We start from the raw sequence: 15,696 nt of genomic DNA, 5'->3' as shown, positions 1-15,696 counted from the left end.
CTCCTTAAATTCCTGAGTAGCCCTCTGCATCTGGTCCAAACCCAGATTTTCTCTCCCCCATGCCTCTTCCATCTTCTTCTGGACCTTGTCTTCACCTCATCTGCTTCAGCACCAGAAGGGCTCCAACTGAGCCTCAGACCATGTCTGAGAGCACCCTTGGGGCTGTCTCAGCTTCAGGCAGGGCTGCTGCATGGTGGTGACCCTGCCCTTTGGGTGATGGGTCCTGGGAACGGCTGCTAACACTGCCGGATCCTGGGGTCTGCTGTCTGGCTAGAAGCTGGAGAGGGGAGAGTGGGAGGAACAGTAAGGCCTTTTCAGAGCCACCCACGGAGAGTAGCTGGAAAGCAAAAAGCAAATATTGGCGGAAAGTCCTTTTAGGAACAGCACCCCTTTGCTTCATTCAGCCTTGCACAGACAGGGGAGGGATACAGGAGCACAGGACAACGTCCCCTCCTTGCAAAACAAGGTCTGTGCTGGTCCAGATTGCTCAGTGCCCTTCCTAGCCAGGTTATCATTTCAGCAGTGAGCTCCCATCTTCCCACTTGTGAGCATGTGAGGCTGCTGGACGACCACAGCATCCCTGTGTAGCCCCAGGGAGGCTCTAGGGCTGATGGCAGATAAGTAACAGGAGCTGTATTGCCCCTTGGCCTTGTGCCTCTCTTCCCGTTAGCAAATACCATCTCCAGCCCCTGTAACCTGGAGAGACATGCAGGCTTGGAGCAGGTATGGATCATCATTCAGGTTGATGTCTTGTTTCCAGACACACTTGCTTATTCAAAGCTTTTTGCTTCCCTCCATTGTCTGCACCTTCCCTCCCAGCCTCTTCATCCACCTGGAGTGCAACGAACAAGAAACAGCACACAGTTTTCACAGTAAAGCTGGAAGTACCAAAAGTGCAAATGGCCTAAAAATAGCCACAGAAATTATTGAATTCATGTTTCCTTATGTGCTTACAAGCAATTAAAAATAAAACAAATAAATTAAAAAAACAAATAAACAACAACAAAAACAACCTCATTTTCCTATTGCTTAACTGGAAGAAACAATGAGGAACAAGGGGCACAGAAAGATTAGTAACCACTTCAGATTGCATATGCTTTAACAAGGAAAATGAAGCTTTCCACTACACACTGACCAATTAAACCGTAGAGCCCACTGCCGTTGGATGGTGTGGAGACCAACAGAAGTAACAACTTTAAAAAGGGAGCCAACAATTTCATGAAGAACAGCTTTCTTAGCAGCTATTAACACTGATGGGCTGACTACAAGTTTTTGCCAAAAAGTATCTAAGCCAAGATAGCTGTGATAGCTTTTAGCTGTGGCACAGCTAAAGAAAGAATCCTGCACTTAGTAGGTTACACTCTTCCACAAACATCTGCTACTCCCACTATTGGAAGCAAAATAATGACATAAACACCTTTTCAGCCTCATGTCATACAACAAATATAACTACAGTTATTGGACTCCTTTGGTCCAACGTGAAATCTCATTTCTTTCTTTTACTTTTGTCCCAATTTAACAAACAGTTTGGACAGAGATGAGATTTTGCTGACTGTTTTTAAAGAGCATTTATTTTCATTTTATTGAAATGGTGGTTCAGAGTCTGCAGCTCGCTATCTACTTTGTGCATTAGGTAGAAGGTGACTGGAGAGGAGGACAGGGAATGAAAAGTTGTCATGGAGGCAGATCCTGATAAATCACACATTTCTCCTGCCACGGGAAAGTGTCTCCACCTCCTTCATGAACCGCAGGCACAGCTCCTCCTGCCACGGCAAAGCCACACATTGGACAGCCACAGGCAGCCCCACAGCTCCTTCCACAGCCTGTAAAAAAAATGTGTGGTGTTGAGTCAGAGCACCCAAGGTGTTGCACAAGAAGAAAATGCTGTCTTTTGACAGTAAAGAAAGAAAGTCGAAGAAAGATATGCAAGGGGACAGTTGGCAGGCTGGTGCACACCAGCTTATCTGTACCACATTCAGGGTGGTAACCTGTTATATGCAACCACATCACTAAAGAAGTTTCCACTCTCATTATGAGATGGAGAGAAGATAGGGGACAATGTGCCACTGTGCCAGTCATAGCCTTCTGCTAAGACTCTTTCCTTGCTCACCTCTTTCAGCCTCTTGTCCCAAGGGTCCCCGTAGTGCCCTCGGTAATGCTTCAGTTCTTCTTCATCAGCTCTTGTGACTGTGCTGACAGGCACCACTCCAGCAGGGAAGTTTAGGACATTATATAAGTTGGTATAGGAGGTTGCAGCTGGAAAAGATCACACAGAGCATGCAAAATGGCAAAATTTAAGGGTGCTGGGACAGCAAGGACTTTCAGGGGATGATTTGGTTTAAAGGGATTTTGAACTGGAGTTGCTGGACCTAAAGAGACAATGAAAACGTGCAGCTTTAAAAGGGAACGTGCTGTTTTTAAAGGGACTTTTGGTGGGGAAGTTTGAGGGCTGCATGGCTGTTGAAATCAGAGCGAGCCCCATGACTTCACCTGTCAGTCATGGTGGAGATTAGGTCTGTGACAAAGTCTGAATCTATGTCATCCATAGCCCAGAGAAAAATCCTGGCTATCTTTTCAAGATAATCCAGATGTCCAGGTCTGGGACTACACCACCATCTTGGGCATTTTGGATCTCAGAAGGCTGGAGGACCGTGACTGCAGGAAGCTATTAGATTGCCTCTTTCTGCAAGTCAGAGGCAACTTAGTCTTTCTGCTATTTTTAAAGTCTTGGAGAACATAGATAACCACAGTCAGAAGAGCCTGCTCTGGTGCTAAGGTCAGCCAGAACTCTAACAACTATCCTCGCAAGCACTTTGCAGGACAGATGATACAAGGGAAAGTCACCCAGTAATGGCTGGGACAGATGAGTCACTTAATGCTGTTCCATACTAATCCAAACATCTGCAGCTCAGATGGGGTGGGGGCATGGGGAGGCCCACCCAGAGGAGACGTCCCTTTGCTGTCTTCCCTGGAGGGAAGAGCAGGCACTGCACATGGCTTGAGGAATGTTAATGAGACCAAAATATCTTGCTCCTGCTGTGCCCATAAACACCACTGTGGATGCATCTAGAGACATCTCAGTGAAGATTACCAAACAGCTTCCCAGCATAGCCATGGTTAAAGGCTGGACCCAGTGCAGGACAGAGAATCACATCCAGTCTTTGCTTTCTCCATTTAGCAATGAATTCAGTACGGTAAACCTAGAGGGAAAGATAGAGCGGATGATGAACAATGTTTGTTGGACAGCAGTGGCAGATCAACGCCTACAGCATGGAAAAAGGACAAAAAAACCCCTGCTTGGATAAAAGTGAAAAATCAAATCAAATTTGAGCTGTGCTTTGAAAGAGCCAGTGGGTTTTGTTCTTCCAGCTCTAGGTTTTCTGGCAGAATACCATTTCCTGCTCAGACCTAGACATTGGCGCTAGGTGGGCATTTCAGAGTTGATTCCTTTGAGTATTAACCAAATCCTTCTTATGTACAGTTTTATCTTCAGATTTGATTGAATGGAAATCAACAGTAGTACAAAGAATCATGTTCATCTCACTAAAAAATCCATTTCCTAAAAGCTTTGTTATTTTGGTAGAAGAAACTTGGATAGAAGACATGAATTCCAAATATTTTCACAAAACCTGCTTTCATTCTGCACTGGGTTATAGGTAAGAAAAAGAAGCAGCAAGAGATGGTTAGGTAAGCCTGTAGTCTTCTCCTCTAGGATGTAGGAGTCACAGCTTTGGGTTTGTACTGTACATCCAAGAGAGAACTAGATTTGTATTTTGGTTTTCTACATCTTTGCTGAACATCAGGCAATGAATGAATCCATCCTCTAAAGAGCTGTTCCACTTTCTCTTAGTAAACAGATACAGACAGACCAGAGCGTGGCTACTTCTGCAGCCTACTCTGGTTATAGGACACATATGTCCCATGTTCCAGACCCTGTTCTGTGCAATCTTACCCCAACTTTTCTGTACAAGGGTCTCTCGTATCGTTCATGAAAGCCCTGACCACCAGGCTATTTTTTATCTGACCTCAAATTCCACCAGCAGTCTGAGATCCTTCCTGCTGAAAGTTTGACAAAAGAAAGGGTTTCCAGGAAATACAGTCAATACAGCTAATCTCATTTTTTTCTGAGAGGAAAGCTGGTAGCTAGCCAAAATTTTTGGATCAGCTCTTGCTTGCAGTAGAAACTATGAATAATGATTTTGCTAAAGCAAAACAATCTGAAATATCATTGCGGTTGACAAAGCTTTTTTTTTTTTTTTTTTTTTTTTGGGGGGGGGGGGCAGGGAAGGGAAGCAGTAAAGGGATAGGAGTGCTGGAAGGATGATCGGTTTTCACCTTAAAAAAAAAAAAAAAAGAAAAATCCAACACTGAACAATCAAACCTTTTCCTTCCAAACACTCCCATCAGCCCAGGCTGGTTTACAGAAGTTTTTCTTATGATCTATGGTCTGTCAGACCTGCTGCAAGTGAGCATGCACTTCCATCTCGTGACCGACATTGATGGAAGCTGCATGGTGTGCTCTGGGGCTGTGTTTGTTCTCAGGAAGGGTTGTGAGGAACAGGGAACACGGATCCTGGCTTGTGGGGAGACACTAAAACAGCTCGGCTTCTTCAGCCTTGCAAAACGCCAGCTGAACGGGGATACAACTGCTCTCTATAAATAGATCAAGGACAAGGGAGGCAGTGGAAAATACCAGAGAGGAGAGGTGTTATTTAATCTCCAGGACGGGAATAAAATGAGAATAAACTGCAAGTGAATAAACAAGGGAAGTACAAAGCTTTACAATTATCAGAGCAGGGAGGAGAGGAGATGGCCAAATAAAATAAATACAGGTGCAAAATCCAACTAGCTTTGAAGAGGAATATGATTGGTTTGTGAGCAGTGCTGGACTCAGTTGTCCAGGACAACGCTTCCTGTCCTTTATTCCTGAACTAGAATGAGTTCATACAAAATACACCTGAGCCAAATTGTTCATAAGTGCGTTTTTTTACTCTGTCCTGGTTTTGGCTGGGCCAGAGTTAATTTTCTTCATAGCAGCTGGTATTGTGCCATGTTTTAGATTTAGAATGAAAATAATGTTGACAGCACACTGATGTTTCAGTTGTTGCAGAACAGTGCTTGCACAGTGCCAAGGCCTTCCCAGCTTCTCACACTGCCCTGCCAGCGAGGGGCTGGGGGTGCCCAAGGAGCTGGGAGGGGACACAGCTGGGACAGCTGGCCCAAGCTGGCCAGGGGGGTGTCCCATAGCGTGTGTGCCATATGGAACAACAAATACAGGGGGGAGTTGGCAGGGGGGCTGCTGTTGTTGCTCAACAACTGGGCACCAGTTGGCTGGTGGCAAGCAATAATGTTTTGCATCGCTTTTACTTTTATTTTTTTTCCTTATTAAAATAACTTTATTTCAATCCATGAGTTGTTTCATTTGTAGCTTTTTCAGTTCTTTCCCACATCCTGCAGCAGGGAGTGAGTGAGCAGCTACGTGGTGCTTAGCGGCCTGACCTGTTAAACCATAACACACTCCCAGCATCTCTGCTTGATAGTTCAAGCATGGTTTTAACTAGTGATAATTGCACCTAATGTCTAAAATGAAGGATTTACACCAAGAGATGGAAAGCATTAAAAATGAAGCCTCATCTTTAGTGGTTGTTTTTATGCTCTTTCTGCTTAGAAAATGCAGGGCACTGGATAATTTTTCTTCCCCATATTCCAGGAAGCAGAGACGTCCACATGACTATCTATTGTCTTGAGCTCTTACCGCTTTTTGTAAAGACTGAATTTCAAAGAACAGCCCAGTCATTTTATGTCCTCATGATCGATTTCTAACACCAAATCAATCACAGAGCTGAAAGCAACTGCTCAGAAATTTTAGGGATCTCACTATACTTAGTAAGGTAAAAGAAATCATCTTACCGCTACTGCTGCATGCTGATCCCAAAGGTTTTTGGCAGACCTGGAAAGGTGGCAGAATTAATCAGCAATGGGGCTGTAGCAACAGAAAACATTTTTAAAAATACACTTTTAGCCCACTTTTATGGAAACTGTTTGACTGTTCTTGGAAGAAGCTATAGTATCACCTAGATGATTGCACAGATTCACAAGTATTTACAGGTACACCACAAGAGCTTACCACCATGCTTCCACTTGTTCTGGCACCTCGACAAAAATCATGGTGGTCTTTTACATTCAGCTGCTCTCAGCAGTTTTTTGTTTTTTTTTTTTTTCTCTTGCCTCTCTCATAGATGTCTGTATTTCACACCATACTGCATCCACATGCAGATACCTCTCCATCATGTTGGTACATGCTGCTCTGGGTACCAGAATTCCCCTGACACTGAGGAAAACAGCCTGTATCTGCCTGTGCTGAGACTTCCTAGCCCTGCCAAGATGAGCTCTTAAAATAATCTCTGGCTGCATAGCCCTGGATAACACCATGCTGAGCCCAGGTGGTGCTGAGGCAGCATGTAGTCCTGCAGGCTTAGCCTGTGCTGCACAGCCCCATGACAGGGTTTTATCCAGCAAGTTAACATCTAGACAGATGCCACGAACCCAGTGGGCATATTCATGTACATCCCTTCCTTTAGAGCTATTTTAATGCCACTTACCCCACTCCACAGAGAGCGTTGAGATCCCGAGCGATTCGTGGGTACTTTCAGAGGGAAGAGGAAAAATCTGGGATTAGTCAACAACAATGCAGCTGAAATATGCTGCTGGCATGCCAGCATGACACAGGCTACCATGACACTGTATTTTGAGCACACTTCTTATCCTAGCAGAGGTGGCTCTGAAGAACAGGTAGTTTCCAATGAGGTGGTTTTACTCCAACGTTAATTTATACATTCAGTCACAACAAACCATGGAAATAAGGCTCTAGACAACACTGCTAGCCCTGGAGAGCATCTCCTGGATGTGGAGATGCTGTTTAGATCCTTGCTTAGGGACTAAATTTACTTTAGTGTATTTTTCTTTGAAAACCATCAGACTTTTGACACGAAGCAGCAAAGCTCTGAGTGGAGCATCTCACCACCCTTCGCGTGGAAACCTTGCACAATTCACAGACAACACAGACAAAATGTCTTCATACTTACTATGGGTTTCAAAATGATAGCCAAGATCCTTTTCACCAGAGCAGGAAGCCTGTAAGTATTGAACTGGGATTTGAGGTTGGGATCCACGATGTCTCCTTTGCTGGAAGGGCAGAGAGTGAAGGGGTGGTCAGGAACAGCCGCCTGTGCCAGAGGGTACCTGATTTGGGGATGGCCAATGCTACCCCTGAGCCAAGTGGTAGATGTTTGTGGTAGATATCCTTGAAATGGAGCAGAGGGGTGGCCTCAGCACCCACTGTGGTGTGTGGAGGGAGAGCTGCCTGGTGCTCTGTGAGGAGAGGCCTGGGCTGCCCCATGCTGGTCATGGCCGGCTCCAGCCAGCTCCACCGGCCCCACCTCAGGGCACGGCTGGGCCCCTCAACAACACTGGTGGTGCTTTTCTGAACGTGTACATGAGAAAGGGCAAAAACACAGTACATGATGGTGATCAGTAAGCGATCTCCCTGTCTTTATCCTCACCCATGATCTTTCTCATCCGATTTTCTTCCTGCTTAGGAGGAGTGAGCTGCCCTCCAGGTCTAACCCACCTCCAGGGGAAGTCCTACAGCGTGTGGTGTTTCCCCTGCACCAAAAGCTAACTGCATAAAAACGCAGTGCCAGAGCACTGTGGACACATGGCATGTTATTACTGCACAGGGTTACTGACGCATACATGCATGACCTACCCTGCTGAACTAGCTGCTGCCCATGTTAATTTTACCCTTCCAAAAATAGCTCCTGTACTGCCCACTCTTTAGCACACACCCACAGGAATAAAAACACTCTGAATGCATCCACTGGCCATATAGTGCCAAGTCCCAGGGCCAGCACTGAAAGCAAGCAGGTTTTACTCACAAGCAGTCCACCAGGTGAGCAGCACCATCCGAGAAAATCCCTCTGGTGAACAGCTCATCTACCACGTAGTCAATCTTGGGCGGTGCAAAGGGAACAAGCTGCAGGAAAACCATCCCCGTTCAGGATGCAAGAAAGACAAATGATTCACAGAGCCCTCTTTAAACCTTCCTGACTCAACAATGAGATGAGTGGGAAGTGGTGGGAAGGTGTTACACAGCAGGAATGTGTGGCCAGCAGTTCTGCACCCCTGCCTGGGTCATGCTGGGTTGCAGCCTACCACTGTGATGCCTTCTCAAGTACAAGGGACATGGTAGGTCACCTCTGGGCAGCTCTCACCACTGTCTTTTGCCTCAGGTTCCCCTGGGGCTCACACATTTGCGGAGCAACGTGCCAGAAACAGCTGGGCACCGTGACTATGGGCCACCCACCAGCTGCTCCCAGTGCCTAGGGCTGCAGAGCAGGATGGAGGTGGGGATCTTGCAGTAGGGGCTGTGCCACTCTGCATTTTCAGAGGGACCTGGGCTGGTGCCATCTGCCAGCTGTCCTCTCCTGTCTCCAAGGCATTAGCACTTATTTATGATGTGACTTAGCGTGGGCTCTGTAATACACAATAAATGTTTGTTCATTGTCTTTTGTAAAAACAAGGAGTTCTGTTTGAGGAACGGGAGTTGTGAAAACTCCCTGCTGAAGTAAGGAGCTGTATAATGCTTAGCTAGACACTATGAAAATTCCTTTGCTTAATGTAACAAAAAAAAAAAAAGAACCCTCTCCCCTTCTCTCCTTCTGCATCTCAGTAGCCTCTTTTGTTCAAAAAACACTGCTGCAAAGTTCATGTAACCATCTCCTGATAAGTTGTTAAACTAGTGTATCAACATCTTGCTTTCCTGTCTCACGCTGGGCCAACATGACCAAATAAAGAAAGAAGTTGAACCACAACGCCGAGGAAGACTACGGCCTTCATCTTCACGACCACCAGAGGGACAGAGACGACCCCCTAGCAACAGTGCGCGCAGTCGCAGAACATACCCAGACGTGCTGCGTAATCCTGAAATCACCAAGATATAAAAAGGGACCCTGGGGGGGGTGAGGTGCACGCCGTTGGCGGAGCCGAGACTCCCCGGCCGCCCAGCGCTGTTTTGCTTGCTGTTGCTTACTCAATAAATTCCTTTCTATTATTAATGCAATGCTCTCTGAAAATTAATTAAGGGGGCAACTTATAACAGGCTCCACTTCTCCACTCCTTAGAGAAGAATATCTAGAGGCTTCAAAACACCAAGTACTTATAATTTATACTAATTACTGGAGCAGCACCCATATAGAAATTGTCATCAGTGGAATCACAGTATAGTTTAGGCTAGAAAGGGTCTCTTTGGGGGTCAACTGCTCCAAAACCCTTGCCCACCAAAAAATCTGTAAACTGTAGTCAGCAGCTGAGGGATTATGGAGGCTGCTGTGAGATTGATATTGATGGGGACACCAAAAATGATGGGAAAAAAACATGCCCCACACTGCTTTAGACAAGACAGACTTGGAGGTGAAGGTGAAGATTTCCTGTCTGCTAGGCCAGAAACATAAGCGAGATCACTTTGGTTTGGGAAACAGACAATTGCATTTTGACAGGAAGGGATGGCTTTGTTTGATGGGCAGTGAAAAAGGAGATGGGAAATGACTTGTCCAAATTCTGTGAGGAGCAGAAGGACAGCAACTCCTGGTAACCACAGGCATAAAAACTCACCGTATGCCCCGCTTCCTGGAGGAGCTTTCTGGTCTCCTGGATGGCCCGTTTCATGCTGGGTGAGGGCTGGAAGTAGCCATCTCCTTCATAATACCCAATCCGGAGTGGCTTTGAACTGGTGTAAACCTGTGAGGAGAGGAGCCATTGCTTGACATGTGAGATGTACTAGATCAGACCATTCAAGGGCTCAGGAAGGCAGCAGCTGAGGTGTTCTGAATTGGAGGAATGACAGGAGCAATAGGGCTGGTGGAAAGCACTGTTGACCAGAAGACAGAGCTTCAGCAGTGGTCTTGGTGTGGTCAGAAAGACACTACGTCCTGCCATGTGAACTCGTCCCAACTTTGAGATAGGAGATGTGATAGCATCTGAACAATTCACTTGGCTACAGCCTGTTCCTTGAGGGTAATTGACTGGTCTGTATTGTCCATATATCAGGGACAACTGAAGGACACTAGGATCCTAGGACCTGAGCCAGACAGCAGCAATCAGATGGTAGAAATAGAGAGCTAACAGAAAAGGGCAATGATTTCTTAAGTCAGTGACTGCTAAACCAGGCTCTCATTAAAAGAGTGAGAGGTGAGTTTCTCTGATTAGAACAAAAACAGCTCCTTTAGAAACTGGGCCAGGATGGAGCCAGCAAACTTGTCCTGGCTATTGCTGGGTAAGGGGTCAGTATCAAGCAGGTCTCATCAGGGCAAGCCAGCTGTGTGGCTTCTTGTGGTTGCTCATGTGGGGCCCCTCTGTTCCAAAGCAGACTTGCCTCTCTTGGTCTTTCACTATCTTGAGACATTAAACCAGTTGTGAATCTCCCAAAATCTCACTTTCGTGATGGGCAAATGGAGGCATCACAGTGTCTCTGAGCTTTACCTCATCATCAAAGGGGATGGGGGGCAAGGTGGGATCCAGCCGGAACATCTCCTCACAGAGCAGTGCCTTCATGCAGAGGGCCAGGCTGTCCACATCTCTCGCCATCGGCCCCAGCGTCCCTGTCACTGCAAGCACAAAGATCCCATCACTGCAGGCAGATGGGCCTGGAGCTCTCTTCTAGTAACTGGTAGTGACCCAGCAGAGAGAAGTTTAATTCAGGTCCGGGAAGAGGAACGGGGAATGAAGGCAATGTCTGTGCAAGAAGTGAGCAAGAAAGCCCAGCAGCAACAGTCCCTAAGTCTCAGAGCAGAGGCCTAGTGCCACCTACTGAGGTTGACCTTCTGGGCCAGGCTTCTGCAGGCACAGGTCCCACTCAAGAGGAGCACGAACTGCAGCCATACTGCCAACAGCAATACCTCCTGGCAGCAACTGAGGCCAGCAGAGTCTTCAAACCATCCAGTGAAATATTGCAGGCCTTTGAGATGCACGTCTCCCATTTCTCACTGTTATGCACTGCACTGCCTGAACTGAACGTCTGTTGCTTCAGTTCTGCTGTGATGAGGTTAACCCCAATCACAATCCAGAACAGAATAAATGGTGCAAAAACGTAATAGCATGAGGCAGGCTCTGGTCTAATAGATTACCTGTCTAAATTGGTTGCGAAACATATAACTGAGCAAGCACACTGAGCTGGCATCACAGCAACGGAAGGAGATGCAAGAAGTGAAGGTTTGACAGTAGCAATGTATCATCTGGATGGACTTACCTGAGTACATTCCTGTGATAGGAGAAACCACACCCAGTTTGCTAGGAACGTAATGGGAGAAACAGATTAGGAACAGCTCTTGCTGTGAGGCAAGTCACCATGCTGGGCTGCAGACTTCCTAATTCTCCCCAGGCAACATACAAGAGAACGAAAGGTCCCACAAAGACTTGACACTTTCTAGACAATTAAGACTTTCAGGGGCTGTGAGCTGCTAGGGGTTAGAGATAGTTGCTATTATCTTCTTTCCCTGGTGCATGAAATTCCTCACGTGGGAGTAAACCAGCTCTGATACAGAGAGAACTCTTACAAACAATGCTAGGGCTGGAAAGTATCTAAAAAGTAGATGTTCCTGCAGCATTTCCCTTCAGTTTCCCGACTGTGACTCATAAATTAAGTCTTTATTGTGTTAACAGTTGGAGGTCATCATGTGTCATGGAGATCATCAACAGAGTCCTTAGCCCTAACTGGTGAAAAGGAACAGGCAGATTAATGTGGTAACTTAAACCTGAGGGAAAACACGGACATCTGTTGTGTAGGGTTATGCATGGTGGGGGACACTTCAGCCTTCACAGTGGAGAAACGGACAGAAGTTAGGCTGTACCTGATCCTGTTGCCTGTGGGTTTAAGCCCACACAGCCCGCAGAAGCTGGACGGCAGGCGGATGCTGCCAGCCACATCTGAGCCGATGCCCAGGATGGAGCCTCCCCCTGCGATCAGAGCTCCCTCCCCTCCTGAGGAGCCTCCAGGGGTCTTCTGGTGGTTGAGGGGGTTCAGGGTCTGGCCGAAAATCAGATTGCTGCAGTCATAGCTGGGGAGAGGGAAAACCAGCAGGTGAGTGAGGTACTTCTGTCTCTGCAAACCGTAAATGCAAGGCACAGAGCATCTGCACAGGGATGAGTGTGGAATTAATCCGGGAGGGTAGGATCAGTGTGAAGTAGATTTGTTGGGACAGTTAGTTTATGAAGAAAGAGGCATCAAATATAAGAGAAATAATGTCCCTGTAGTATTTTGCAGGAAGACCGAGGATAGAATGACTCAGATTAAAGTGAGGAGGCAATTAATTCACAGTGCATGATTAGTTTGGACAAGAGTGGGAGCGTATGCATGTGGGCCCCACCCACCCTTAGATCACAAGAGCTGCATGACACAGTGTTTTCGGAAAGGCAAACACAAGATTACTTTATCATTGTCTGAGGGATGTTGGTTTTCACGAAGGGGATTGCCCCCTGGCTCTTTAGAACCTGGACGATGACACTGTCTTCTTCCTTCACTTGGCCCAGAAGCTTCACCAGCCCACCAGAGGAGACGTGGCCCTTGGGGATGGGAAGCACAGTTCTTTAGCTACCAGTACAGATGCTGTTCGGAGCTGTAACAACTACAGACATAAGCCCTGACACCTCCTGTGACAAAGCTCCCGCCTAACTTTTCTCACAGCCAGAATGGAACTTTCCTGCCTGAGGGAAACCAGATCACAGCAAGTTAGGAATTTTCCAAGAAAACTGAATTTCTGTCAGAAGACAGGTTTGCTGACCCCACAAATAAATAGTCCAGAACATCCTTGCCTGAGGGAACTTTTGGCTAGTAGCGATGAGATTAAAAGGATCAGGCTGGATTCCTTGTATGAGGGCAGAGGACTGGACATCCTGCTCTGTTCTCAGCTCCAGACCAAGGATAAGGGTGTTAGGGATGTACCTTGCAGTTAATGTGGTCCTTGATGCTGACGGGAATGCCATAGAGCAGCCCCTTCTCCTTCTGCTTCTTCACTTTCTGGAGCTGATCCTCACAGCCATGAATGAAGTCTATCACACAGTTCACCTCCTGAGTCACCTCCAAAGCCTCTCCAGAGAAGCAAGTGCGTAGGTGGAAGGAAGGAAACAGCATTTAAATTGAGTTTTCAAGATGAGTATTCAATGTCCTCAAACCTCCAGCATTCAGACCTTACACATAAACTTTAGATATTTCTTTCTGGGATCATTTTCTACCCTGGATCCCTGTTCTACTCATTCACCCACAAGCCACTCTTCATCCATCTCAGCATTGACAAATTGTGATCTCTGGCCTTGCTGCTTCTCCCAGAAAATGGGCTGTTCTTCAGGTTGAAAGCCCCCTCTGCTGCCTCAGCAGAAGAGCCCTGAACGCTGTACGTTTCACTCACTTTGCCCATGTAGGAGTAGAGGACGCTCTCCGGGGACAGGGACCCCTCCTTCAGCTTCTCCGCCAGCTCCACCATGGGCAGCGAGAGGATGTGTGCGGTCTGGGTGCCTGGGTTCTGCAAAGGGTAAGAAATTCGGCACAGAGGGGTGGACAGGACCGAAAAGGCTGGTGTTGAGGTTGTGAATCCCCGGTTCTAACATCTGCCCAGCAGTGACCTTGAACAGAGATTTTTTAAAAGACACTCCCCATAGAAATGCAGACCTGCTGCATAGCACTCTGTCTACTGGGGCGGGGAATTTGCTGATGGGGAATTTGTTTAATAAAAATAGATCCAAAACAGGCAGAAAGCTGCCTCTTGACCAGAGAATTGCATGAATCTGTAAGAGGTTTGAGAGGTCTGACCTGTCTTTGTTTACTCTCCTGCAGGGCCCCACCCTAACTAATAGACAATGGTTTGGATGGCAGCTAAGCCAGCTAAAGTTTTACAAAATTTATCATTAACTTGGGGGGAAAAAAAAAGTGTGTGGCCTCTTTGCAACCTCCCCCTGCCCCTTCCCAAGAAAAGAATAGCAGCTAGTGTTTATTTGGGGTTTAAGGCAAATCCTGAACCCAAAGACTGAACCTCCTAAAATCTAGGGGGGCAGAGTGAAGTGGCTTTTGGTCACTGATGTGCAGAAGCTGGAGGGACCTGTACTTTGAGGGTGATGGGGTGGACAGGTTCCTATCGAGTGGCAGAGTGAGGAGGATAGGAGCAGAAAGGCTTGGCAGGAGCAATGGGAGAGGAGAAAAGGGCATAGGGAGGTCTGGGAACACTTTCTTAGCTGGTGACATGATTCAGAGTGTCCCCAGCTTGGATCCTGCATTCGCCCTTAGGATTCCCACAACAGGCCAGTATTAAGAAATACCTCCTTTATGCTGCCTTTACTGCTTGGGGTTTTTTGGTGACAATACAGGGTGGTGACTATCAGAAAAGGTTGGTGATGATCCAAAACATGCACATCCCTGCTCTTGCCCTCACCATTATTCAAAGAGGGATTGATTAGGACTCCCCATTTTCTTCAGTTACCCAAGATACATTCCTTTCCCTCCACACACACTCTCCCCCAAATTACCTCTCGTTTAAACCTGCGAGCTGCCTTCTCCATCTGTTCCAGGGCCAGATCCCGTGCTCTCCGTGCCTCTTCCATCTTCTGCTGGATCCTCCTGTGCCCCAGCCGTTTCAGCAGCACAATGGCTGCAGCTGAACCGCAGAGCAAGGCTGAGAGGATGCGAGGGTCTGCCCATGATGGGTCTAGGACCTGCCACAGTCGCTCCTGGGTCATAATTTCTCCCCCAGTCCTTCCTATTCTGGGTCAGCTACAGGTGCCTGGCTCTCCCCCCTTCTCCTAAGGAGAGCTGATGTATGCAGACCTCTCCGTTGCCTCCTGCGCAAGATCAGCTCTGAGACAGCGTTGCATTAACAAAGTCCAGCAATGGACTTTTTAGACCATGGACTTTGAAAGGGTCTGCCTGCCCACTGTGGGTCGGGCTGCAAGCAGTGTGCTCGGATCACTCTGGGTTTGGAGGGACATCCCCCAAGGCTGTGGCTCCCCAGGCCACTGGCTGCTGCTGTACTGGCTACACGGAGCAGACAGAGCTGATTAATGGGGCTGAACGTCTGCAAAAGCCAGGTCTGGGCTTTCCCCACATCTAATAATTCATTAGCAGTTAAGCACATTAGCTAGAAGCGCCCAGCTGTCATCACTCTTCCCCTGGCAGCAGCATGTGCAGCCCTCTGAGCCTGGGACAACAGAGCCCTGCTTGCCCTGGGGGACCTGGTGCAGGGAGTGAAATCACATCGATCAGAGGGCAGGGAGTGAAATCACATCTTTCAGAGAGCAGGGAGCTCAGGAGAATGAAGGGGCTGGAGTGAAGGTTAGGCACAAGCAGGACATGGTGCCTCCAGAAAGGCAGTCTGGATGGAGCTATCTGAAGATGTCTCCAAGGAGTATGACTGCTCTGTGTCATTTCCAAGTCAAGCCTCTTCAAAAAACCTTTTGGCAACCCATATCATAGAAATTCCCCCTGATGGGCCCAGCATCCCATGTACTCCCCAGTTTCTAAGCCATCCTCCAGGCAGCACGAGGCAAAGGAGCTGGACCATGCAGTCCAGGAGCTGCCCCCTTGCCACAGGTACTCTGCAGCCATAGGATCATTCCCAAAGAGTGCATGAGGAAAGAGGGGGTTGGAATATCAAA

At 47.4% G+C, this 15,696-nt stretch overlaps 1 protein-coding gene across 1 annotated transcript; it reads right to left on the bottom strand.

Moving 5' to 3' along the window:
- Positions 1 to 1,553: 1,553 nt before the first annotated feature.
- LOC137860433 (vitamin D3 hydroxylase-associated protein) lies at positions 1,554 to 15,107 on the bottom strand. Its single transcript, XM_068690675.1, has 15 exons — positions 14,572 to 15,107; positions 13,461 to 13,574; positions 12,998 to 13,141; positions 12,485 to 12,618; positions 11,907 to 12,113; positions 11,306 to 11,346; positions 10,540 to 10,664; positions 9,673 to 9,798; positions 7,938 to 8,035; positions 7,086 to 7,185; positions 6,603 to 6,646; positions 5,911 to 5,950; positions 3,092 to 3,200; positions 2,111 to 2,256; positions 1,554 to 1,823 (listed from the first exon to the last, which is right to left on the bottom strand). Exons 1-15 carry the CDS (start codon positions 14,779 to 14,781, stop codon positions 1,698 to 1,700), a joined length of 1,764 nt encoding a protein of 587 aa, XP_068546776.1. The 5' UTR covers positions 14,782 to 15,107; the 3' UTR covers positions 1,554 to 1,697.
- Between the last annotated feature and the right edge of the window lie 589 nt (positions 15,108 to 15,696).

This window comes from Anas acuta, chromosome 8 (genome assembly GCF_963932015.1).
Source record: "Anas acuta chromosome 8, bAnaAcu1.1, whole genome shotgun sequence".
Taxonomy (NCBI): domain Eukaryota; kingdom Metazoa; phylum Chordata; class Aves; order Anseriformes; family Anatidae; genus Anas; species Anas acuta.
Note: the sequence above shows the minus strand (reverse complement) of the source record. Positions and strands in the feature narration are given on the sequence as shown.

Excerpts from the sequence above, each read along its gene's own strand:
- LOC137860433 (XM_068690675.1), bottom strand. The coding sequence starts at position 14,781 with ATGACCCAGGAGCGACTGTGGCAGGTCCTAGACCCATCATGGGCAGAC. Across the intron at positions 13,575-14,571 it reads CTCGCAGGTTTAAACGAGAG|AACCCAGGCACCCAGACCGC; the intron begins GTAATTTGGGGG and ends TACCCTTTGCAG. Across the intron at positions 12,619-12,997 it reads AGGACCACATTAACTGCAAG|GGCCACGTCTCCTCTGGTGG; the intron begins GTACATCCCTAA and ends CCCATCCCCAAG.